General features: G+C 51.6%; 1 protein-coding gene across 2 annotated transcripts; it reads right to left on the reverse strand.

The window, feature by feature from the left end:
- Positions 1 to 1327: 1327 nt before the first annotated feature.
- Positions 1328 to 23989, reverse strand: OCRL (OCRL inositol polyphosphate-5-phosphatase). 2 transcript variants are annotated; one of them, XM_076347564.1, is made up of 24 exons: positions 23938 to 23989; positions 23748 to 23827; positions 22881 to 22960; positions 21927 to 21965; positions 21130 to 21240; positions 20951 to 21046; positions 20421 to 20541; positions 20169 to 20330; positions 19496 to 19597; positions 18914 to 19028; positions 16908 to 17024; positions 16569 to 16756; positions 14908 to 15019; positions 13693 to 13802; positions 12561 to 12696; positions 11508 to 11618; positions 11035 to 11200; positions 10582 to 10817; positions 6174 to 6197; positions 3601 to 3720; positions 3291 to 3375; positions 2621 to 2748; positions 1664 to 1775; positions 1328 to 1547 (listed from the first exon to the last, which is right to left on the reverse strand). In XM_076347564.1, exons 1-24 carry the CDS (start codon positions 23968 to 23970, stop codon positions 1423 to 1425), a joined length of 2709 nt encoding a protein of 902 aa, XP_076203679.1. In that variant the 5' UTR covers positions 23971 to 23989; the 3' UTR covers positions 1328 to 1422. The 2 variants fall into 2 exon arrangements, with proteins under 2 accessions (XP_076203679.1, XP_076203680.1); XM_076347565.1 differs by lacking the exon at positions 6174 to 6197.
- Between the last annotated feature and the right edge of the window lie 321 nt (positions 23990 to 24310).

The raw sequence follows: 24310 nt of genomic DNA on the forward strand, positions 1-24310 counted from the left end.
TTTAAAAATTTTAAAGAAAAGAGAAAAAAAAAAAAGAGCCACAAGGTAGGGGAGCCCCCAGCAGCTCAGCCAGTGCATGGGGACCACAGAGCCACACAGACACCCGTGGGCTGAGCACAGGCACCGGCAGGGGCTCCGGAACTGCAGGCCTCCCCCCCCCCTCCCCCCCCAAGCTCTGGCAGCCGCCTCCCTCAGCCAAGGCCACGCAGCCCCTGGCCTGAGCAGGCGGGACTCTGTTTAGTGTTTCAGTGGGCCAGGCCTCCCTCTTGCACCCATCAGTTGCCGGCACCCACGGGTGCCCCCTCCCCAGCTGTGTGTGATCCTGGCACTATGCCCCCCCCCCCCAGCACAACACCCCCACATGCCCCCCAGCTGCTCCTCTGGGCCTTGAGGTGGATTTCTGGCTCATTTCCCCCCCCCCCTCCTCCCCCCAGCCTGTACCCTCTGGTAGCACCTCAGGGAGAAGGGGAAGGACAGCATCCAAGGCCACCCCGGTCACCCAACCCCAGTCCTACCCCCGCGGCTCTGCAAGCAGGGCTAGGAGGGACAGGAGCTGCGTCCTGCTCTGTGCCGTGCACAGGGACAGCCCTGAAGAAGCCGAGTGCAGCTCACCGCCCTACCTGACCCGGGCCCCTCCAACCCCCCCAACCCAGAAAGAAGCTGGGGCACAGGGGAAGGGATAGAGGAGAGCAAGGCCCAGGTGACAGCGGGCAGAAGGCTGGGAGTGCAGAGAGAGACCCCTGCGCCGGAGCCTTACACTCCAGGAGGGAGGGGAGAGGGTAACACCCAGCTGAAGGGAAGAGGCCAAATGTCCAGATAACCCTCCTGGGACAGCCATAGTCCAGCTTTCATAGCACAGTGATGGGGCATCAGGGTTGGCTTGGTCTGCTGCGCGGCAGAGGGTGACACATGCCCACCACCAGTCTGGGGCAGAGCGCGTGGCTCTCACCAGTACAGTCAGTACACACCAGCACGCGTGCCTCGCACCCGCAGGGACACAGCATGCAGGCTGAGCACCAGCCAGCTGTGCCACGGCCCTCCAAGAGCACCGGCAGTCTCCACCCTTCCCCGCAACGGCTCCAGGGAGATGGGGGTGAAAAGGAGAGAGAAGCGTGACTCGGGGAACTGGTGGCACTGCCATGGGACGATCAGGCCGCTGGCACAGTGCTTGGGTATCAACAGATCCACCCAGCTCCCAGGGAGAAAGCAGGAGGCTCCTGTCGTGGATGGCAGTGCAATGAGTGCGCAGGTCCTCTGCAGCGTAGGGTACAGCGGCGGGAAGGAGAGGGGAACACATTCCTTCCAACTGTAAACACGGCACTTGGAGTAGCTTAGAGCCTTTTACCCTTCTGGAGCTGTCAGAGGCCCGGCCTCAGCGCAAGGCTGGGGGCACGGGCCTCAGCTTTGGCACACGGGCAGGAGTCACTCCTCATCCCCGGCAAGCAGGAAGCTGTAGAGGAAGTTGATGGCACGCTGGCGGTCCTGCTGAGTCTGCTTTGCCATCAGATTGGGTGGAGGGCGCAGGAGGAGGCTGGAGAACAGGGCGGCTGCAGAAGTAGGCAAAATTAGTTATTGGTCAGGAATGGAGACCTTGAAATGCACCAGGAAGGGGTTATGTTTCAGTGGGGGCTGCAGGAGCGGAGCAGAGAAACGACACACTTACCGATCATGGCGACAGTGACGTTGTTGTCTTCTGAGTATTTGAGCAGCTCTCGGAGGAACAACATTAGGTACCGAAACACGCTGCGATGGCAACGAGGCAGCTGAAAAATCACCTGCAAAGAAAACAGAGACAGGAAGCTCTCCCAGCTCACATCGCTGCAGCCTGGGCACGCTGTGGCACTCCGGACTCCCGACAGGCAGCCTTCCTCCTTCTGCTGCCTTGAGGCCGCTGCGTGACCACTAGCGCGAGCCACAGGCCCAGAAAGAAAGCAACAAGCCACCAGCTGTAGCCTAGTGCTGACGGCACTCATGGGCTTTGGCTCCTGGTAACACTGCCTCTAGGATAACTGCATCATCAGGCAAAAACTACCACTGCCCGGGGGCTGCTTCCCGCTCGTTTCCAGTTGGATCCCAGCTCTCACCCCCCTGGCTGCACAGCAGCAGCACGAGGACCAGGACAAGAGGTTTCCTGATGTTAGTACTGAAAACATACCCCAAAACTTCTTCCTCTGCCCAAGGACATGCTTGGCCTTGCTTGCTGCCCCACCAGCTAATTTTAAGAGCCACTCACTCATAGTCCTTAAAGGAAGCACAGGAACTGCAGCTCTGAGCAGGTGCTTTAAGCCCTTGAGACCAGTGGAGGCTCTTCCACTCCCCGGGGCTGCTATTCCCCAGGAGCTCAGGGTGACAGAGGGCACACGCGGGGTCTCTTTGGAAGCCACCAGGACTGCTGGAAAACACTGCAGTGCTGACCTTGGGGCAGGAAAGCACTGCCAGAGCACCCAGGTCATCCTGCCCACTGCAAAGAACCTCCGAGTGCCTGCTCCCAAAGCCCCTCGCCAGCTCACGGGAAGGGAGCGGGACCCAGCAAGCCCCAGGACCAAGGCAGAGCTCACAGCAGCGGGGAGGGCTGCCCTGAGCCTGCAGCAAGCGGACGGAGACAGAGGCAGCACCGCACCTGTCGGCACAGCCGGCTGTTGTGCGACCAGTCGAGGCACCGCTGATACAGCTCGTAGCAGATCACTGGCTCTGGCAGAGCCTCCAGGAAGATGAGGAGGGCTTCAGCCACAGAGTGGTTACTGCCCGCTGGACCGGTGGGAATCAAGGGGCACGCTGAGCAGATGGACCACCTCCCTCCCCAGTCTGCACCCTGCCTCCCCTCCTTCCCACTTGCTCAGTCTCTGCTTCCTCCTTGCAGGTCTTGCAAGTCCTCTGCCTGCCTAACCACTCCCTGACACCAAAGCCCTCCTCCTCTTCCTCTGTTCTCCCCCATCCATGGAAAATGCTGTTCCATTCACCCTGCACTGCATTTGCCCACCCTCTAGCCCCACGGAAGTCCTCTGCTCCATTAGCCTCTTCTCCAGATCATGCTCCCCAGTGTCCACCCTCATCAGCTCTTGCGCTTGGCACAGCCTTGCAGAAGCTTCCAGAGCTCTGGCCCTGTGGCTGCTTTAGCCAGCATACGTTCAGCTTCAAGAGAGGTTATCTTTGGGGGGACAGAGGGGAGCCAACCCCCCAGTAGGGACCCTGCCAGCTAAAGGTCGCAGACAAGCTCTCCTGGGAGTGAGCTCTCCCAGCATAGCTGAGATCCAGCAGGCTCCTGGGAAAATCAGGTGCAGCAAGGATACGGATTGTCTCAGGGATATTCGTGTCCAGGCAGTCGATGATCTGCTCTAACTCTTCTTGCATGCCTGGAGTCTGGAACAGGTCCTCCTGCCAAAAACAGCACAGGGATGGACAAAGTCACCTTCCTCACAAAGGCTGAGGCACATGGTGACAGCGGGGTGAAAGCTGGTACCCCCAGCCAGTGTGCCTCAAGCACAGGGGAAAGCCCTGCCCTATAAATACCAAACCGGAGTTAATCTCCAGCTGCTACTGATGAATCAGGTCATCAAGCTCTCCAGAGCTTCCCGGCACGGCAGAGGCCCTCTCCCTCACCTGGTGGCAGGCATGCTTGAACAAGTGGTCCACCAAGAGCCAGATCTCCTTCGGCACCTGCAGTGGCATCCCACTTGCCTCCTCGCCGTCCAGGGAGCCCAATGGCAGAACAGATTTCTCCTGGTGGCAAAGAGCACACAAGGTTTCAGGGAAACCTCAGTCCCTCTGGAAGGGCCTTGGTAAAGAAAGCCTGGAGTAGGGGGAGAAGCAGGACCCAGGACTCATCTAGCCCTTACTTACTTTTACAGCACAGAGCCATCGCTCTGTAGGTCCCAGCTCCACGCCCTCCCGCTGCCCCACAGAACAGCCTGCCCTGGTCCACCATGAAACTGCAGAAGACGGTCTCAGCCACACCTCAGAGGAGCTCCCCCCAGCCACACCAGCTCCCACAGGATGGGTCTCTTGCTGGCCGAGATGGCCTGTCCAAATCACAACTCCCACCCCACACCCTGCAGCCAGCTCTCTGGAGGACTGGAGCCTAAACAAGTCTTTCTGCTGCATTAGCTTCCACATTTTAGGTTAAATCCAGTCACCGTGCCCCGCTCATCCAGCTGATCTCCTCTGGATGCAGAGTCAAGAACGTGCCTTTCCTGACTCCTGGGTGCTCTGACCATGTCTGCCCTCTGGGCTCTAAACCAGTCCAGCTTCCTAAAGTTTCTTTCCTGGTTTTCCTAAGGAGAGGTCTCTGCTGAACACCGACTACCCTGACACCCTTGTCACGTTTTCCCGCTTACTCATGCAAAGCAGCTGACGAGCTCAACTGCTCAGAAATCTCCATCACACCAATCTTTAACGGGATCAATGTTTTTTGCTTGATTTTACTCGCACTTTATGATCACTCATGTTCCCGTGCGATCCTGAGGAGGAAGCCATGCACAGCTCTCCTGAAGCACATTCAGCAGAAGCACCCAGAAGAGCCCGGCACAAGCAGGAACACAAGCCAAGGACACCAGCAGAGAGGAGCGCCGCAACCCAAACGCAAAGCGCTTCACTTCAGCTGTCAGATTACATGACAACTGCGATCGCTGTCCCTCTGCAGCACACACAATCACTCACAGCCAGCTGGGGCTGGGTTCGGCTTCCCCCGGTGCACCCACAGACGCCTCAGGTTGGCACGAGCCCCACCAGCATGGGCAATAGCCACGCTCGCTGCACAGCACAGTATAGCTTTGCTTTGCCCCACACACCACGAGATTTTACCCAGCTAGCAGACGCTGGGTCATGGCTACACGTCTGCCTCATTCATCCAAGCACACAGGGAAGGTTCGGAAGCAGCATGTTAGGCAAGCGCATTACAACTTTTCTCTAAGAGGGAAAAGGTGAGAGCTGTGGACCCTCTTCGAGAGCTAAGGGCTCTTCAACAGAAAGTCCCCACGCCAGGGCATCGCAGCACTGGAGCCGAGTGCTGGGGCAGCACTCGACTCTGCCAGGCTGCCCCTGGCATGACTTGGAGAGCTGCGGAGACCCCCACGGCAGAAGACCCCAGCTGCTTAGAGCAGAGGAGGAGGAGAAGGCTCCGGGCTCCTCAGGGCAGAGGAGGAGGCGGCGGCGGCGGCGGCACTGGGCCTTCGGTTTTCCTTGTGCATCAGCCAGGCACCGAGCGCCCTCTCCTGCCGTGAGCGAGGGAGGCAAGGCACGTCCGTGTCCTCTCCGCGGGAAGGAAGATGCTCTGCAAAAGGATGTTCCCAGGAGGCAGGCACCAAACTCCTCCCTTCCCCACTGCTAGGAAGGAGTCTGGGAGCTTTATCTGGTTCAACACCCGAGTTCAATCCCCTCTGGGAGAGGAGACACCCGTTCCCTCTCCTGTTTTACCCTGCCACTGCACTGAGCCTGGAGAGGGACAAGTCACTCAGCCCAGGAAGCCCACACAGAGCCAGCTCAAACAAGTCACCAAACGTCTGAGACAGCCCAGGGAGAGCAGGAACAACGCTGCCACACACACACCAGCATCTCCCACTTGCTCTTCGAATGACAGATTTGACTCGCTTGGCCTCCAGCGCAGAGCACAAGCGCAAAGCAAAACAGCGATCCTGCTCAGGCATCGGTGGCTATGAGAGCCGGCAGCCCAAGCTCTGCCGCTCGAGGAAGCAGAGAAACGTCTGCCTCCCATGCGAGGCCCTCCCTCAGCTTCCATAAGGACACAACAAGATGGAAAGAGCAAAAGACTTCAGTTTTCTAATTCAGCCCTCTCCCCACATGTCTGAAGTGAGTGCTATGGTGAACCCCATCTTATGTGCATGGTTAGAGCTAATTCAGGTATGTCAAAGATTGCCAATCTTTTCTGGAAATATCTATCATCGCTGCTAAGATCAGGAGAGTATTTTTTATTCCCAAAGCAAATTTGGTGAGCTTTAAGCAGCTCAGTTGGGCTGGCCCATCTTGGCTACGGGGTCACTTTGTGCTCCTACATGTTCTCATCTAGCCCACAGCTGTGCTAAGGAGGCTTTGCTGGAACAAGTGCTCCCTCTGCACCCACCTCCCCTTCCCTCTTCAGCAGAAAACAAAGGGAAAACTCTCATTCTTTACAAACAAGTCATTGAGAAGCAGACTTCCCCAGCAATTGCTTGAGTTACCTTTTCTAAGAAGCTGTCTTCTCCCTGAGAGCAGTGGGAAAGAGAGAAGAGGAAAAAGTATCGTTAAGAGAGAGAATGCACTCAGATTAAGCAGAAACCTAATTTGCATTACAAGAACCCACTGAATGCCAGGTCCTTCGCACTTTTTGCTGACATGGCCAAAGTTAAACCTGCGGAGAGAGATTTGCCTGCCAATTAGCAAAAATCCTGCTCACATGATGCGCAACCTTGTCAGGATTTCTACAAACTCCTCAAAGGGACCTTGCAGCACCACTATTCACTACCTAGCAAACAGTCAGGCCACAAGCAGATGAGAGGTGTCCACCAGGAAGAAGTTCCCCTTCTTGAATCTTCCTGGTCAGAAATAAATATCCCTGTATTATTTCAGCTATCTTCCCTTGTGACCAGGCCAGAGATAAAACATTCACTAGGCTAAATCTGTATTTCTGAGTGTGTGGCAGCTGTGGAGCTAACAGGCCCCCTAAGCAGCTTTGCGTATAGTCAGGGAAATGAGTGTTTGTGCTCAAAACCCCAGGCTGCTCGTCTGTCTCAACCTAATAGCATTAACACACTGCAAGGAGGAGCACGCCAAAGCCCCCTCCAGGCTGCCTGTCCAATCCCTCAGGCGATCCTGGAACGCAGCATCTGTTGACCAGCGCAGTGCAGGCTGGCAGCATAAGACACTGTTTAGTGGAGTCCGCAGGCGGAAACAGAAGCAGGTTGCCCAAGCTGAGTTTTGGCGGATCGACCTTTCAGGGTGGGAGCAACCGAAACGCATTCAAGGGCTGATCTGGAAACACAGCCGCAGCCGCCACGGCACAGGGCATGCCTGGGAGGGAGCAGCATCTCGGGCTCCCCTGCGACTTCTGCAGTGCCTGCTTCCTTTAGAGGCTCACTGAGTTTTAACACAGCCACAACAGACCGGCCTCTTGCGGAGAACAGCTTGCTCCAAACATGAGCTGGCGCAGGTTCTTCTTCCAAGGCACAGGGGGAGGGACCGCAGTCACAGGTTTGGGACGCCAGATAGCCACGCTGCACAGGAGAGAGGCTCGTTTCATAACTGGGTGAGTCATCTCAACAGCCTCACTACCACCTACCTGACTGCTTGCCCTGCTGTTCACCTCTCTTCCTGTAGCGTTCAGCACGATTAGCTCCGTGAGACTAACCTGTTCCCAAGAAAGATTCTTCAAGAGGCTTTTTAAAGCCCACACTAGGATCCCAAGAAAAAATAGGATGAGACACTAATACTGAAATCCTAAAGGTGAGATGCTCAAGTGACAGCAGCTTCTCCCAGGAGAACTAGGAGAGCCATTTCCAAACAAGTTCCCACCGATACTTCACTATCCTGCATGAAACTGCCTCTCAGACCCTTACTGACCTGCATTCTCCAGATCTCCCTCTGCTGAAGACAACAGATACAGTCTAGCCAGGCTGAGAAAAATGCTTGATGCAGTGAATGACAAGCCCTAATACTACGGAAGTGCAGGAGGGAAAATGGTTCTTAATACCCAAACACACTGCCTTCCTCGCACACAGTCTAAACATCAGCTAAATACACATAACTGGACCAAAATGCTTCTGGGCTGCAGAGTGGTTAGCATGTGCACCACTCTCCCTTGCAGAAAGTGCTCAGCTTGTCCTGTCTCCAGGAATTTCTCAACTCACAGGTATGATGAAAACCAACAGACCTAAAATAGCTCTAACATGACAGTAGCTTTATAATCTAAGTGACTAAATCTTGCTTTGGGCCATTATACATCATATTTGGTGAATGGAGTTACATCCAGTTGGCGGCCGGTCACGAGCGGTGTTCCCCAGGGCTCAGTACTGGGGCCGGTCTTGTTTAATATCTTTATCAATGATCTGGATGAGGGGATTGAGTGCACCCTCAGTAAGTTTGCAGACGACACCAAGTTGGGTGGGAGTGTTGATCTGCTCGAGGGTAGGAAGGCTCTGCAGAGGGACCTGGACAGGCTGGATGGATGGGCCCAGGCCAACTGTATGAGGTTCAACAAGGCCAAGTGCCGGGTCCTGCACTTGGGCCACAACAACCCCATGCAGCGCTACAGGCTTGGGGAAGAGTGGCTGGAAAGCTGCCTGGCGGAAAAGGACCTGGGGGTGTTGGTCGACAGCCGGCTGAACATGAGCCGGCAGTGTGCCCAGGCGGCCAAGAAGGCCAATGGCATCCTGGCCTGTATCAGAAATAGTGTGGCCAGCAGGAGTAGGGAAGTGATTGTGCCCCTGTACTCGGCCCTGGTGAGGCCGCACCTCGAATACTGTGTTCAGTTTTGGGCCCCTCACTACAAGAAGGACGTTGAGGTGCTGGAGCGTGTCCAGAGAAGGGCAACAAGGCTGGTGAGGGGTCTGGAGCACAAGTCTTATGAGGAGCGGCTGAGGGAACTGGGACTGTTCAGCCTGGAGAAAAGGAGGCTGAGGGGAGACCTCATCGCTCTCTACAACTACCTGAAAGGAAGTTGTAGCGAGGTGGGTGTTGGTCTTTTCTCCGAAGTAACAAGCGATAGGACGAGAGGAAATGGCCTCAAGTTGCGGCAGGGGAGGTTTAGATTGGATGTAAGGAAAAATTTCTTTACTGAAAGAGTGGTGAAACATTGGAACAGGCTGCCCAGGGAAGTGGTGGAGTCCCCATCCCTGGAGGTATTTAAAAGACGTGTAGATGAGGCACTTAGGGACATGGTTTAGTGGGCATAGTGGTGTTGGGTTGACGGTTGGACTCGATGATCTTAGAGGTCTTTTCCAACCTCAATGATTCTATGATTCTATGATTCTATGTTCCGATTGAAGTACTGCAGTCACACTGACCTCACTGACACAAGAGACTGTTTCTTTGCTGCAGATACTGGGACGGGGTGCTCTTCTCCGATTGTTTTGCTTCCTGTACTTCTACATGTTTCACTGAATAACAGAAGAAGGAAACCTATAGGTAAAGGAAGCAGAAAAAGCCTCAAAGTACACTTAGAAAAGTAATAGTGTGTGTCTGTGAGGGCAGAAGCTAAGAGTCTAGGCCCGAGTTCCTATCTATCACGCAAGAAGTCAGTGCTGAGCACTGAGCAGGAAAAAGCAGGTGGAAAAGCCACCAAGACTGATGAAACGCTCCAGACCAAGTTCAACACATTTCTAGAACAAGACTGACTTTCAATCGTATCCTGAAAAGTATGAGGAGCCCGAGGCCTGCAACAGCTGCTTGAAGTGAGGCAGCAAACACTGTATCTTGCCACCTGGATTCTGCTTAGCCTGATCTTGTGATTACAGAGATGAAAATTCTGGTATAAAAACAGCCTTTCTGTACGTTGGGCCTGTGAGAAAAGTAGACACCTACAACAAAAGGTGGGAACTGGAAGAGGCAGCAAGAGGCACGGTGCAGCTGCTAAAGGGAAGAGAAAGAAGTGTAAGCAGATGGGAGTGGCAGCTGTCAAATCTACAGATGTGAAAAAGCAGCAGCTCCCTGGACAAAAAAAAATGCACGTAAGGATGAGACTGCAAGATAGGAGAAGAGAGGAAAGGTATCACATGTCGGAGAGACTAAAAGAACCCGGCTAATCTTTCAGGTGAACAAAAAAGAAATGGCTTTCCTGGCTAAACAAGAATGGGTAAATAGACTAAAACTCAGGAACTGCTGCACCTGAAGCAAGGGCAGGAAAGGCCATCAGAAGAGAGGAATGAACGCAGGCCGAAAACAAGAATGAGATACCAAAAAGACAAAAGGTGACTAAGGCACAATTGCACCCCCTCACGCGCACACAAGCGGCTTCAGAAGGATGAACGTTGATGCTAGGGGCCGGTGAAGCTTGGGGAGAGAAACGGTTATCTCTGCGCCACAGAAGAGCTTGCTCACTGCGGTCGGTGTGAGAGGAACTGGCCAGAGCGGCTGCGAGACTGGCCATTTGCTGAGCTGTACTCATCAGTACACCTAACAGCATCGAAGTCCTTTCTTCAGTCCTCCTGCTTCTGCTTGTTCCTTCCCCTGAGCCGTGCGAATGCCCCAAGCGTCCAGAAGGAAAAGGATCCCGGAGCCCTCGTCACTGCAGAAGCAGCCTAGGCACCTCGGAGGAGAGCATTTCAATCATACCTCTTACGACACACCAGTGCCACCCAGCTGAGCCTGCCAGCACCGACATGACAGTAACACAAAACACAAGGTGCTGCGATCACTTTTTTGTCCCACCAAACAATATTTAGAACCTACTCAGAAAGAGGGGATAAAGTACAGGCTGTCAAAAGCCATTGGCTGTGGTGGAGGGAAATAATAAAAGAGCACCTCAAGCTCTGGAAAAAGTAAGTCAGCTCAGAGCCAGCACAGCTGAAGGCATTACTCCTGCTTTTAGGAGTAAACAGAAGGGAATATGCTCTCTCCCTGCTAAGAGAGCTGCTCCAGAACGCTGCTACTCACCAGGTCAATGAGTTTGGTGACCGGAACTTCTCGGATTGGTCGTCTCATTCGGCATAAGGCCTCCAGGGAGGTGCCAAAGCAGCTGGGCAGGTAGGTCCCACTGATAGTAAGGAAATAGTCCTTCCCTCGGTCCAAGTGAAGGACAAGAATATCCTCAATTTTATCCTCGCCAGAGTTCAGAAGGGTTACTGAGTCCTTACTGACATACACGTCCAGGGAGATGTCCGTGCTCTCATCTGCAACAGACAGGACCTCTCAAGAACACGTAGACACTCTCCAAAAGGGATGAGAAGGACAAACATAGTGACAGGGACAAAGGCCACAAAACTGAGAAGACACACAGACAAGGATGATGGCAAGAAAAGTGAGACACGGGAAAGATGGTAAGGTCTGAATGGAGATGGGGTGGCAGTCTACACCAGTACACGCTGTAGAAACCATGGTAAAACTCACCTGGCTCCAAGTAACCTTCACAAGGCTCGGCCCGAAGCCATGGCTTACAGTAGTGGCTATCGTTGAGCTTTGGGATGAAGGAGAAGCGACAGGTGACCTGCCCATTATTGGTGATCTGGAATTTCTGCTTCTGCAGCTGACGGAACTTCACATTCTTAAACTCAAACTGCAGAGCAAAGAGAAAACACAAATCACGTTAGTGGCCACGATGGGACACACAGCTAGCCACCCAGACTCTGCAGTGGCAACCCATGACTGAGAAGTGCCCACACAACGCAGAACTCCTAACAGAAGACCTGCCAAGAGGCCAAGACAAGATGTCCCTTGAAATCCAATTCCTGATCATGAGATAATAGATAAAGTTCAATTTCCTATAATCCAGTTTACTGAATCAAAGTCTTTAAAAGTAGTCCTAGCACTTCTAAGGCTGCTGTGTTTGGGAAGTGGGACAGTGATTCAGGTTTCATCCTCACTTCTCTCCCGCTTAACTCCAGCGAAGGAAGGAAGTCATTCTCCATTCTGTCCATTATACGAACGATGTCTTCAAACAACTTCCGATACTTCTGTTCATCCACAACCTTTACCTGTGGAAGATCACAAAACACTCAGCAAAGTTTCTGACCAGCTTCACAGGAACTTTTTTGATCATGAGTGAACTGCAGAAGTGAAATATTTCTCTAAGCACTTGCTATCTGCAGCTGAAAGGCTAAGAGTATTTGCATGCATGGGTGCGCCTCCAAGCTGCATATGCAACTTTACACATATTTTACCCCTACAGATGTTACTAGGGTCTTTCTGGCCACTGGTCACACTACTGGGAGATTACTGGGGGTGACCTCTGTGGGACAGCATTGGCATCCTGCAGCATTACTCACAATTCTCCAGAGGAAGAGGAGAAAAGCTCTCCTTTAAGGAAACTTGAGCTACCTAGGGAGCAGGAGGTAGCAAAAATGGACATGGACTGTCTCTATTCAGTAAGCTAGGAAACCCAAATCTGCTGCCAGCCATTCACCAAAGAAATTCAGATGTGAACCAGTGACACACTCAACACATCAGAGGCAACATTGCAACAGCAGGCACAACTGTTTACAGGTTTCTGCTGTGTCTCCTTGCAGAGGAGAAAAAACAGTAGCTCACCCATCCTAGTACAAGATATCATGGATTATACCCCAGAAGCTAAGCAGCATCATTAAAGCAGTCAATGGGAATGGCTTTCTATTTACTACATGACTACACCTGCTCGGGTAAACTCCAGCAATCACCTGCATTACTGTGGCATAACACTGTCCCGGTGCTACACAGCTAAGCTGCATTGCACATGAAGACCGCAGCTGCCGAGTTGTTTGCGGAGCAGAGGCCGGCACGGCTCCCAAACAGCAGCACACCTACACAGTGGACACACCTTATTTTTATTTACTCTGTCCTCTTGCAACAGCATTAGCAGAGGTGCCTTGACTATATAACCACCTCCCGAAGGAATGCATGACAATATTGTGATCCTACCCTAGCATATAAAAAAAAGTTACCCCGATGCAGAAAAGTGTGCTGACTGGCTTGTGGTCACTAGTCTTCAGGTCCATATGACTGCAATACCGGAGCTGATTTACGTTCCCTCCTCTCCAAAGGATTCGATCACACCACGCTGGCACACGACACTTTCCACTACAAAGAATAACAGGTTACCAGGGAAATCCAACAATCCTAATAAACCATCCAAGCTGTTCCTCTTCCCAGCCAGGCAGCTCCCTCCACCCCCACCGTCAATGACTGCATCAGCAGTGATGGGATGAACTCCTACCACTTCCCTCAACTTGAATACTATGTTATTTCTTCTGCTCTCTTCCCCTTTCCCTATACAGTAGCTAAAATTGCCATCCTTTCCAGCATCAGGAAACAGAATAACCTCAAACAAGACTGTTTCCACAGCCGGAAGCCATGTGTACCGTGACCCAAGCTGCACTAGTTTCTTTTGCTGCCAGATCTTTCTGCCCACTACAATCTGATCCATCGCTTACGGTTTCCACTACGGAAAGTCTACTCAGCTATTACTATTATGTTATGAAGTCTGAATCCTGGGTTACCTTTCTCCAGATTAACTACTGTGCTGATTCATAAACAAAGGCAGAGTAAAATCCAAGCACTATATGGTTTGAAACTCCTTCTTGGGAGTTCCTCCATTTAGAGCAAGCTTCTGCAGCAGATGCATAAAAGTCTGTGGGAGGCACCAAGCAGAGAGCAGCAAGCAGGAACCACTGCTGCTATTGCAGAGTAGCCACCCCTGCGGTTGTGCAAGTCAGGGGACAGGATGACTCAGAAAGCGTGTTTCCTTATCTCTTCAAATTCCTTTTGTACGTTTGTCTGTCCCTGGTAGCAGAAAAAACCCTCCAGTGCAGGGCCACCTGTGAGTTCATGCTTTACCTGCCTTCATCTATTGGAATCAGCAGCAACTGAGGTTTAAGGCATGTGCCTGGTCAACGTATACGGGATCTGCTTATTTCAGAAAGCAGGGGAAACGAAGGAGTACAAACTTGTCTGTGCACTCCAGCCATCACCATAACGCTGAGAGGTTATTTCCAGCTCTAGGAAGCAGGAAATCAAGTTTTGTGAGAAAACACTTTTTGTGGCATAGGTAAGTATGTCCATTGGCAGCTGATTTACCTGGAGTCCCAGCGATCTGTTTTAGAGTCATATTTATACGTGGGGATGAATTTAATCTCTCCCTCGGTGAAATCTGCAAATGCTTTCTTCTGAGTGCGCTGAATATTCAGCTAAAGCAGAAAAAGAACACTTTTAAAAAAACCACAAAAACAAAACCAACAAACCACCCCAAACATGCCCCCCCCCCCCAGCAGAGTGTCAGAGATCTGACAGATCTATAGGCAGAGCAATTGCAACCTGTGGCCATGGGATTCACCAGACATCCCCCAAACTGCCTCTCAGACCTTATACCTTTAACAAAGGTAAAAATTCGACACATCAGTGGAATGTTTTCTAAACAGACTGAATACAAATTAGCAGAGCGCTGCTTACCAGACCATGCAGACAGCATAAAACAATAGTTAAGGGAAATATTAATTGCTCCACTTGTGCTAAATGCCTTCATTAGTTTTCAGGCTTAAGCATCACCATCATTAATATTTCACTACCAATCATTTTAGCAAAAGCCTCCAGGAGTGCGCTTGGCTGACAACCTGTTACTACTTTCCTTTTCTCATTTACTTTTCTAAAAAATTTCCTAGTTGTTTTCCTCACAAAAATCTAAGCTATAGCTGTTTTCTGCACGAAGCTCCGCAGTACAGCAGAAAAGAGCCACAGAACAGAATCGATCAGATTTACTGTTAAGTAGCGTGTCAGAGATGATATCACACTATTTCTGTTCATGTTTCACAGGTACAATCCTTCATCTTAAAGGCACATCTGGTGCTGTCTCGGTTTTCAGTGTGCTGCAAAGAAATGCTGAGCAGGGAAGACCACAGCACAGAATTTAGGTCAAACTGGCTGAGCAGGGAGCCTTGGCTACAAGCGCTGGTCTCCAAATCAATACCTCTTCCAGAACACTGATTACAGCAGCTTTTGTTGCTGTTACAAATTCCTATGTTCTAGCTTGTAGTTTGTACGTAAGAGAGAACTCTTCCAATGAGATGCAGAGACACTTCTACGGTAATTGCCAGAGTCATCCAGTTAACCCCGGTATAATGTACAATCTATTTTTGTTTAGGGGGTTGATGTCACCAGGACACCCAGAGCTCGGTCTAGCGTCTATGTCTATAGACACTTACGGCAGAGTGTCTGCCAGCTCCTCCCAAGCACAGGCACATCTTAAACCAAGACGACCTCACAAGTACGGAGCAAACGTAAGCGGAGTTCACTGACCTGGTCGTATGTCAGCAATTTCTGAAGCTCATTCTTACTGATAAGACTTTTCACCTCACTGGCATCAGGGAGACAAAGCCTGTAGTTCAAGTCTCCTAGCCAGATGACAACACTGAAAACAAAGACAAACATGGAAAAGAAGAGCCAGTAGTTAGTATCGCAGGCCACACAGGGAAGAAGGGGCATAGGATGGTTTGTTGCTGGTGATTAAGGCTGAGACACATGGAAGACAAAAGGAGACATGAAAGATCGAGTCTGACAGCAGAATTTCTAGCGGCAGCAGATACTACGGTACTAAGTCCATCTCCTTTAGAATCCCACATGGGATCGAAGACTTAGTTTAATGGGAGATACCTGAGCTTGCCTCAGTCTTAAAAAAAGCCTGAGAACACCACCAACTCTCTAATGAAGTGAAACCAGTGAATCTCACCAAGCTTCATAACCTCTCAAGCTACACAAAATCCACCTAGCATTCCAGCTCTTCTTGTGTACAGAGGAGGGCAATGACAGAGCTCGTTAAGCAGAGCCTGCTTGTCAACCAGTTAGGCAGGCTGATGCACATGTGTCTGCGTGCTCGTACCTCGTGTGATACCATGGTTTTACCAGTTCCTTTTCCACTGCCTTTCTTTCAACCAGATCAGGCCACTACTGTATCATCTACCTAGCAAAGACTGACTGATGCAGAATTGGCAAAAGCAGAGTTAGGTTCCTGTTGAGTTTACGACCTCCAGAATGTTATTGTCCTACCTCACCCATCAGCCATACCTCATCAGCACCTGCTCTTACTCTGCTCCTCTCTGGGCTTTCAAACAGACCTACAGCCTTCTCATTACCAGCAGCTAAAGAAACATTTGTGGTATTCACTCATTACTCCATAAAGGTTTCATTTAAAGATTAAAATCTAAACCCCTCTCTAGTATCAAAGCTCTTCCTGTTTATAGTCAAACCTCAAAAATTTCCATTAGTGGATTATGAAGGATAATCTAGTAGTTGAAGCTTTTTCTGTACTAATCCACACTACATTTTATTTTCAGTTTTTAAATGGTTTAAATGTTACCTACAGAAGTATTAATCATTTGTATCAGGTTTAGGAAAACTTAATTTATATGCTTTGTCGTACACGTGTTTGAGTTTGATTTGGATTATTCGGCACCACTGTCACCTCATTAAAAATAATAATTAAAAAAAAAATAATCAAGTATTGGCTGCGTATCACCCAATTAATTTAAAAAGAAACTGAAACAGCAATCGTAAGCACTTGTTACTCAAAAAAGCCTAAACAGCATAGCCTCTGCCCATCCTGCTATCCCTTTTCTTCCCCTACTCATACTCCCATTTCCCATCACAAAAAAACCCCCTCGGTTTCTTCAAGCCCCGTAACGTTCAGCCATTGGCTCAGGAATGGTGCCTGCTGAAATGGAAGTATTATACACAACATGCAAGTAAAGGGCCGTTAGAGACAGGTTGCACAAGTCACCGCAGCGAGAAGGTGACCACGTAGTTTGACTGCAGGAGCTCTAGCACACCAGAGGCCTTGGCATTTTCAGTCATATTATTAAGCCAGAAAACTTATCTGCACAAAATCTCCTGTCGCTGTGATTCTGACTTGATTTGGATTATTCAACACCACTTTAAAAGGGAAAACAGCAACATAAACTTACTCGTGTTTCATGATGTTGAGCTGAGGTAGACTGTCATCAGGGGTTACAAAACTCATCCGAGCACAGATATCCTTATAATCCTGATTTCGCCGCTCGAAGTCCTCCACGTGAGCAGCGAGGTGGGAATTGACAATGCAGAAGGTCGTGTTGTGGAACACGAACCTCACCGCCACACCGCCCTTGTTGCCCTGGGGAGAGCAGGTATCAGCGGTCGTTAGAGAAGGCGGCAGGTGAGGCACCAGGGAGGAGACCGGAATGGCACAGACAGGTGAACAAAACCAGGCTGTGCCGTTTCTTGCGTGGATACACGGAAGCAACAAACTGGCCTCAGTGACTCACCATCTTTCCCATGATTCCCGTGCCCACAGACTCTGTCATGATCTCTCTGATATTGCTCAGCTGATCCTTCCTAGCAAATATGAGCAACATCATCCCAACCAGACGGACCATTTGCACCTGCAAAAATAAAAGGGATCCTGAGTTCCCAGAAAGGCAGCGGAAACACAGTTCTGATTTGCCTGCTCCGCCAGATGTTCTGCTTCTCTGGCTCTCCCCGTTCCCCATCACGTTTTGTACTCAATCCCTGCTTGCAACACCACCCAAAGGACCTCCTGTCCCAAAGCAAGGTTCTGGAGGACAATCTATCATCCCCCAATAGCCATCAGCTGTGCTGAGCTCACTACATTCCCCATTCTGGTGCTTCCCGACAAACAGGGCTGTCTTGCGAGGTAACAGAAACTTAACAAACACGTAGCAGATGTGTTCATGAAGTCTCAGCCTTTTACACTAAGTTGTGCTCTAATCAGCAAAACAACCAGAGGAAGATACCGGGTGCTCTACTTAGGCATGTCGCAGAGAGCTGCTGGCTATGGCTGTCGCTGAGGGCTGCAGGTCCAGCTGGGAGTCGGTGCTCACCTTTGCTTACTCAGAACTACAGCAGAGCCAGTGACACATGCTAGAGGGGAATGGACAGAAAAGTTCTTATTTCCCGAGGCAAACGTGCCTGACACACAGGGTATCAAAAGGCAGCCATCTCCAAGCTATACAAACTGTTTGCTTCTCAGAAAACACTCGTTCTCTAATGAAAAGAGTCTCTTTCTGGAGCTAAGAGGTTCTCCTCTACTGCAGAGCTCAACCCACAGGTGTTAACACAGCGCTGACGTGCACCGTCCCAGCAGGGATCTCAGGTCTGCCGCCGATTCTTTTACACGTGCTGAGCCAATGCACTTGCCAGCCCATGACCTCCCTGTACCTTCAAACAGTGGGGTCACAACTTTGAAAGCCAGCGACAAGGCCTAATCTTCTTGAGCAAAGTCTACACGCTCACTTTAGAGGCATAAAAACATTAAGATGTGTTGGGATTAAGTCTATGTAGTGAGGGAAGAAGCTGAAGACAGAGAATTCAACTGGAGGAGCCCCAAGTACTCAGTCCACTCTGCAGGAGTGGAATTTGCGTGCAACTGCAAGTCTTGTCTACAGTTTCAGTCACTTCCCCCTGCCTGCAGCCACATCCTGTCCTCTCCCTTTCACGAGGGTGGGAGAAATTCACCTAAAACCCAAGTAAAGCAAAGGGACGGGAACATGAGCCCCTCCGCAGTTCGGGTCATGACCCCTGGCTCCCTCTCGATGAATCTCAGTTCAGCAAGGTGCTCTGTTTTCCTGCTGTGATTACCTGTAACACATGCCACTGAGTTCAAATCAAAAGCAAGCAGGACAGGGGTGTGACAGTGAACACATTGGCTAAGGAGGAAGGGGAAAGTAGTTAATGTATTTAGGACTGGTACCTACAGCAGAAAGGTTTGCTACAGCAGAGAGAAAAAACAGCAGCTTGCTCTAAACCAGCCAGAATAAAGTCCTGCTGCCACAACTGAAGCAATTCTGTCCCAAGGCAGCCGCCTCTGGAAGATTTCGCCTCATAAATTATCCCATTCCTTCAAGGAAAAGCTATTCATTTAATTTACCAGCTCAAGTGACACCTTGCTTCTCTAGTACAAAGGTGAGAGGGTAACACAGATAAAGAACTTGAACCCACTGCTATGATTCTACTGAGCATACTACTTCCCTGACACCGACCTCGTATTTTATAAAGTTATTTTGATCCCCACCTTTATAAATTTCTACTTCAAAGCACAATATCCCCCTGCAACTGTGGGGCAGAAACAGACTCTCCAGATTTAATTTGGCATACTTGACGCACACACAGGTACACACATGCCAAGTACACCTCCTTGGTTTCTCCAATCACCGCTCTTTGGGTCAGGTGAGGAAAGGGGAAGCCCCTTTCTCTTTTCCTTCCCATCACGCCAACTCTATGACAAGACCCCACAGCACTGAACAGAACTCACTTTCTTATACTTAGCCTGAGGGTGCAGGGACTTCTCCACAGCAGCCAGCCATTCTTGCTCCTTTGCAGAATCAAAGTAGAAAAAAGCCTCCGTGCTAAGGTCCAGCTCCTGGAACCTAAAAAACCAAGCCAACTCAGCACATCCCACCTCTCCTACAGATCATCCCCTTTCTACAGGAAGGTCCAATGTGAAACCTCTAGCAACAGCTCTTCTTGGAAGAGAAGCTCCTTATTCCCACTTGCTAAATAAAGCAGCAGAATTTCACCACAGTGCCTCTGAGACCATACACTCCAGCAACCATCTCTCTGAGGAGTATGACTTTAGGCAGAGGACGACCAGAGAGCTCTGTGGATGCCTCAAGGAAAATCTATTTTGTTACGTCACGCCAGCCTCGTTTAACCCGATACTCTGCCTCATCCAAATGGCTCTTTCCCCTCAGACAGCTCTTCTGAGGCATAGCTCAGCTTTGTGGAACCTCTGAGAACACGACAGGAACTTAAAACAAATACAGCCCACCAGCATCCAAGCAAAAGCAACAAGAAACCCAGCACCCTAAGTAAACGTGAGGTCATGGCTACCCACCCGATGCAATAGAAGTCTGGAGGCTCTGTGTCACACACCAGCCAGGGTTCCAAGCCGCTGTCTGGAGACTGCCCGTTCACATTCCATGTTCCCACAAAAAATCTACAACACAAAAGCAGCTGAACTGTTAGAAAACACAGTAACAACCGCACCAGCCCAGCCTCTCCAGTGCACGCGCAGCAGCATTCAGGCTGGGAGCAGACACAACACGTGAGCTCTCCATGCGCAGGGCCACGCCAACTATGGGGCAACTGGAAATTCTTCTAGGCGTGGCTCATTTTCAGTGGCACTTATCTCGGGGATTTTGCAGAATGCTACAAAACTAAAGACATTTCACCGGGCCCGGCGAACATCTGGCTCTTTCAGCATGATGTCATGTGGGGCAACACTAAGACAGTGTGGTGGGATGGCTGCCTTTATCCTCCTTCTGCCCAACCGCTTCAGTCTTACTTGAGGGTCAAGAGATCTGACACACACAGGGGAAAAGATGCAAAAGGAGAAGCTGCACCGCAGGCACTTATTGACTTTCAGTCTGCACCGACCCTCGTCCAGCCGCCCAAGCTGGCCACACATCAGCAGCTGTCAGATTTCAAACCTGGGCTAGGTTTGAGTTCACAGAAGAGATTCAACAGCTTTGTCTCTATGCACGCTGTTCCTCAGCCACAGCTCTAACCTGAAGTTGTGAAGGTTGACATATGCCTTCTCTCTCTTGGCAAGCACATGTTTGATGAGGCCTTCTCTTTGTCCCGACTGGGTGCTGGGCAAAAACATTTTGCGCATAGTGTTCGTCACTTTTGGCTGGTCTCTTGATGTACCTTCTCTCTCTCGGTGAAATCTAGGAAGGAAGACAAAAGCAGAATTAAAACTGGTTCTGCTGTCTAGGAAGAGAAGGGGAAAAAGGGAACAGATTCACCACGTTACTTACTGCCTATTTTGAGGCACGGGAGGAGGTGGGGGTTCCCGGCGAGATCCCGTTTGGTGGTTTTGCACGTTTCTTTTATCTTCTAGGCTTAGAGCGTTGAAGTCATCCTCAAACCCCAGAGCTCCTATAATGAAAAAACCAAGCACGATGCCTTGAGAAACAATTTAAAGCAGCTCAGATCAAGAAGGAAAAAATATAACTCCGCAGAAAGTGAAAAAGCAAATTATAATAGCAATATATCAACAAGTCATCAGCCTCAGGGAATGAGAGAAAGGGGCACTAACCGCAAGTCAAGGCAGGAGGGAGCTTAACATACACAAACCAAGGCACTAGGCAGAAGACAGCACTCAAGAAGGAATGAATGGTCCAGGGCAACAGAATCCGAGGACCGAGACGTTTTATTTTGTGCAGGGTGACCTGAAGCGAGGAAATGGGGCAGAGGCCAGACTGCTGAGTGCAGGGTCAGACACAGCTGCCTATCCCCGAGTGCCCCATTACTGTACAGACCACAGAGCATACAAAGGTGACAGTACCCGAAGAAGAGGCCTGCAATAGACCTGGGAGGTTCTTCTCCACCTGATGCCAGCTGGCCGAGTCCTTAGGTTCAGGAAGAGAAGCTTTCAGGTGGGCTGGAAAAAAAAAAAAAAATCAGCCCCATCAGAAACTGCTGGCAGCCAGAGGATTTCACAAATGCAACTATAGCTCTGCTTACCTTCCTGTATGCTCTGCACTTCTGAAAGGAATCCCAAGCAACGCTCCTCATCAGGGATTTCAAAGAGCCGCTCCGCTGTCTCATCACCTTGTATCCGGACCTTACAGCCTGCTTCAGGCATAAACACAGACTCACAGAGTCAGTCAAGGCTGGTTCACAGATATTATGCCCTGAGAGTCACCAGGCTTTCTAGGTGTCCTTTGAGCTCATCAATGAACGCCAACTTCCAGCTATTGCTTCCGATGGAAACCTGCACCTAAACTAGTTTCCCTGAGCTTCTGAGATCCGCCCCCCTGGCTTGGGGTATCATCAGTCATGTTTTCCTGGTTTTAGGAATACTTCTCCCTACCGCAATCTCGCAGAGAAGAGCTCTAAAAGTGGTAAGAAAAATTTCTTGAAAGGGAAGGGAGAATTGGTGACTAGACAGAGCGCTGTCAACGCTGAAAAAGGCAGATAGTAACCTAGGCTCAAGTACAGGTCAAAGAAACGAAAGGGAGATAAGAATGCTTCAGAGTGCAATGCAGGGCCTTGAGAAAAGATTTAAGAAGTTAAAGTTTGACCAATTGCCAATACTTCAATCTGGGCATTTAAGACCATGTCTGTCATGACAACTGAGTGTCTAAAAGAGCCAGACAACAACATTAGAGGAAATACAATCCCTGCTTGGTCAAAAGACAAACACATAATGTGGAGGAAGATCATGAAGTGATAGGTAAAATAAGCACGCGGCAGTGCCCAGCAGGCAGCCTGTTTCCTGAAAGGAGCTTTAGCCGCGCGACTGCAGTTATAAAACTTACTGTTTGTAGCTATATCAATCAGTAGAGTTTCTTCTGCCTCTGGAAAAGAGAAAAACAGGATCAAGAGAGTTCACACTGAACGCTGCAGTAACTGAGTACTCAAAAAAGCATTCTGCCTACCATTAGCCACAGAAGAGTCCTAACAAAGGAACAAACAGCTTTAATTTACATCCACACTATTAATAATGGCTCCGGCAGAAAGAATGGTCATATCTGGACAGCCTGGGCAGTCATTTCCCACACTCAAAGTGTCACAGGGGAGATTCCTAATACTCAGAGTTCTCGCACACCTGGGTGGTTTGTTCCACATCAGTGCAGCTCCCTGGGGAAAGACCAACCTGACAATGAACTTCAGAGCTGGTCTACACAGCAAAAATGACGGGCCAGAACCACGCTGAATTACATAGAAGGGTATAAACTAATCCAGGAGAAGGTGCTTTTATTCCTGAACAAGCATTTGCCCCAGGGGCATACACTGCTGTTTAAGTTCTTCCAAGACAAGGCCTAAAGCTCTTTCCCATTCCACGGGTGGCTCTTTGGACTTGACAGCTTGCCAGACCTTACAGAAGTTTTGATCTAAACACGCAGGAATCGGACTAAAGCTCCCACCTCTTGCCATTGTGGAGAAGACAGACAGACAGACGCCAGCGGACACCAAATGTCAGCCACTGCAGACAAGTGCTGAACGCGCTTGGCTCTGTGTGATGCCAAGCCCAGCACTCATCTGAACCAGCCAAGTTCCTCACGACTGTATGCTGACATGGAAAGACTACCCCCTCGGATGAGGAAGAAGCAGGATGCCATAAACTGCGAGTTCTAGTGTCACGGGGAAGCATTCAATCTATATGGGTGCTCAGGAGGCAGGTCAAGAAACACCACTAAATTCGGGTTTTGCCGATAAACAGCAGTGGATTCCTGCCACCGCAAGAGAGCCCACTCCAGGAGAGTCAGTACCTTGTACGCATTTAAAGCGGCTGTTGATGGGAATATAATCCGGATCAGAGTTTTCTTTCTCCTGTGAATGGATAACTATCCTGGAGACAGAAAAAAGGCTTGTAAAAACACAGAAGCCACTCCCTCCTCATATACAGACACGTTAATACAGTCACAAGAGCCGTATTTACAGAGAAACGCAACGTGTGACTTCTATTGCTGTACTGCCGGGATGGGAGACGGGAAAGGGGAAAAAAAGCTCAGGGCCATACAGGATGGGGGTGCAAACGTACGAGCGTGTGGTGAGACAGTAAGTGCCGCTCAACTTTCACTGCTACTGGGCAGATTCAGCATTAGGGTGGCAGCGGCTCTGGCTCCTCGGAGACACCCAGGGGAGCCGGGGAACTCGGTGGGAACGGGCAGCTAGAAAGCGAATTTCTCATCTCCCTGTCCGCGGGATACCGGCTCCCACGCCGGAGGGAGAACGCCGGGGGCCAGAACCCGCTCCGCCTCCCGGCCCCTCTCTAAACACAGCAGCTCAACAGCTTCCAAGTTTCCCGAGACGGTCACAGCGGCCGCGGCCGGCTCGGTACAGCCTCGGCGACCCGGGGCCTCGGCGGCGGTGGAAGAGAAACGAGCCGTTGCAGGACCAGGCGCCCGCGCCCCCCGAGCCCCCCACGGCGGCAGCACCGGCCTGACTCACCGGCACAAGCGGCCGGACCAGCCTGGCTGGCGGCGGCGCCTCCGCCCGGCAGGCAACCGGAGCCGGGCCGGGCCCCCGCGCCCCGCTACCGGGACGAGCGACCCGGACCCCAGCTGCCCCGGGCCCCCCCGCCGCGAGGCCCGGCCGCCAGCGGCCCCCAGCCCCCGCCGCGGCCCGGCACTCACCCGTAGCGGCCGCTCCGCCGGCCCAGGCTGAGCACGCACGGCTCCCGCCGCCCGGCCCGCACCTCCGTGCCGGCAACGCTCTGCGCCGCAGCTAAGGAAACCGCCGCCGACTGCCCTCCTCCCCACCGGCCCCCCGCCTGCCCGGTCCCTCCCACCCCCCCCCCGGCCCCGGGCAGGTCCCGGCGGATACGAGGAGGCCCCAGGCCGCGGCGGGCGGCTCCATGGCGCCGCCTCGGTCTCCCGGCGACTTCGCGCTGATCACCGGCGCGGCGCAGAGAGGCGCTCGCGGCCCACCACGCTGCCCCCTGCCGGCAGGCGGACTGCCCCACCCGCCTCTGGGATGGAGGAGGCGTGCCCGGGGCGGGGCTGCACCGGGGGGCGGGGCTGCGGGAGTCGGGGGTGCACCGGGGGCGGTCCTCGCGCGAGCCTGCCCGTGGGTCCGCCGGGCTCCGGGCAGGCTCCCGCCGGGGCGCAGCGGTCCCGGGGTGCCCGCACCTCGCCTCCCGCCGCGGTGCGGGGGGGGGGACGGGACACACGCCGGTGCTGGGCCCTTCTGCCAGCCC

Source organism: Aptenodytes patagonicus, chromosome 9 (genome assembly GCF_965638725.1).
Source record: "Aptenodytes patagonicus chromosome 9, bAptPat1.pri.cur, whole genome shotgun sequence".
NCBI classification, from domain to species: Eukaryota; Metazoa; Chordata; class Aves; order Sphenisciformes; family Spheniscidae; genus Aptenodytes; species Aptenodytes patagonicus.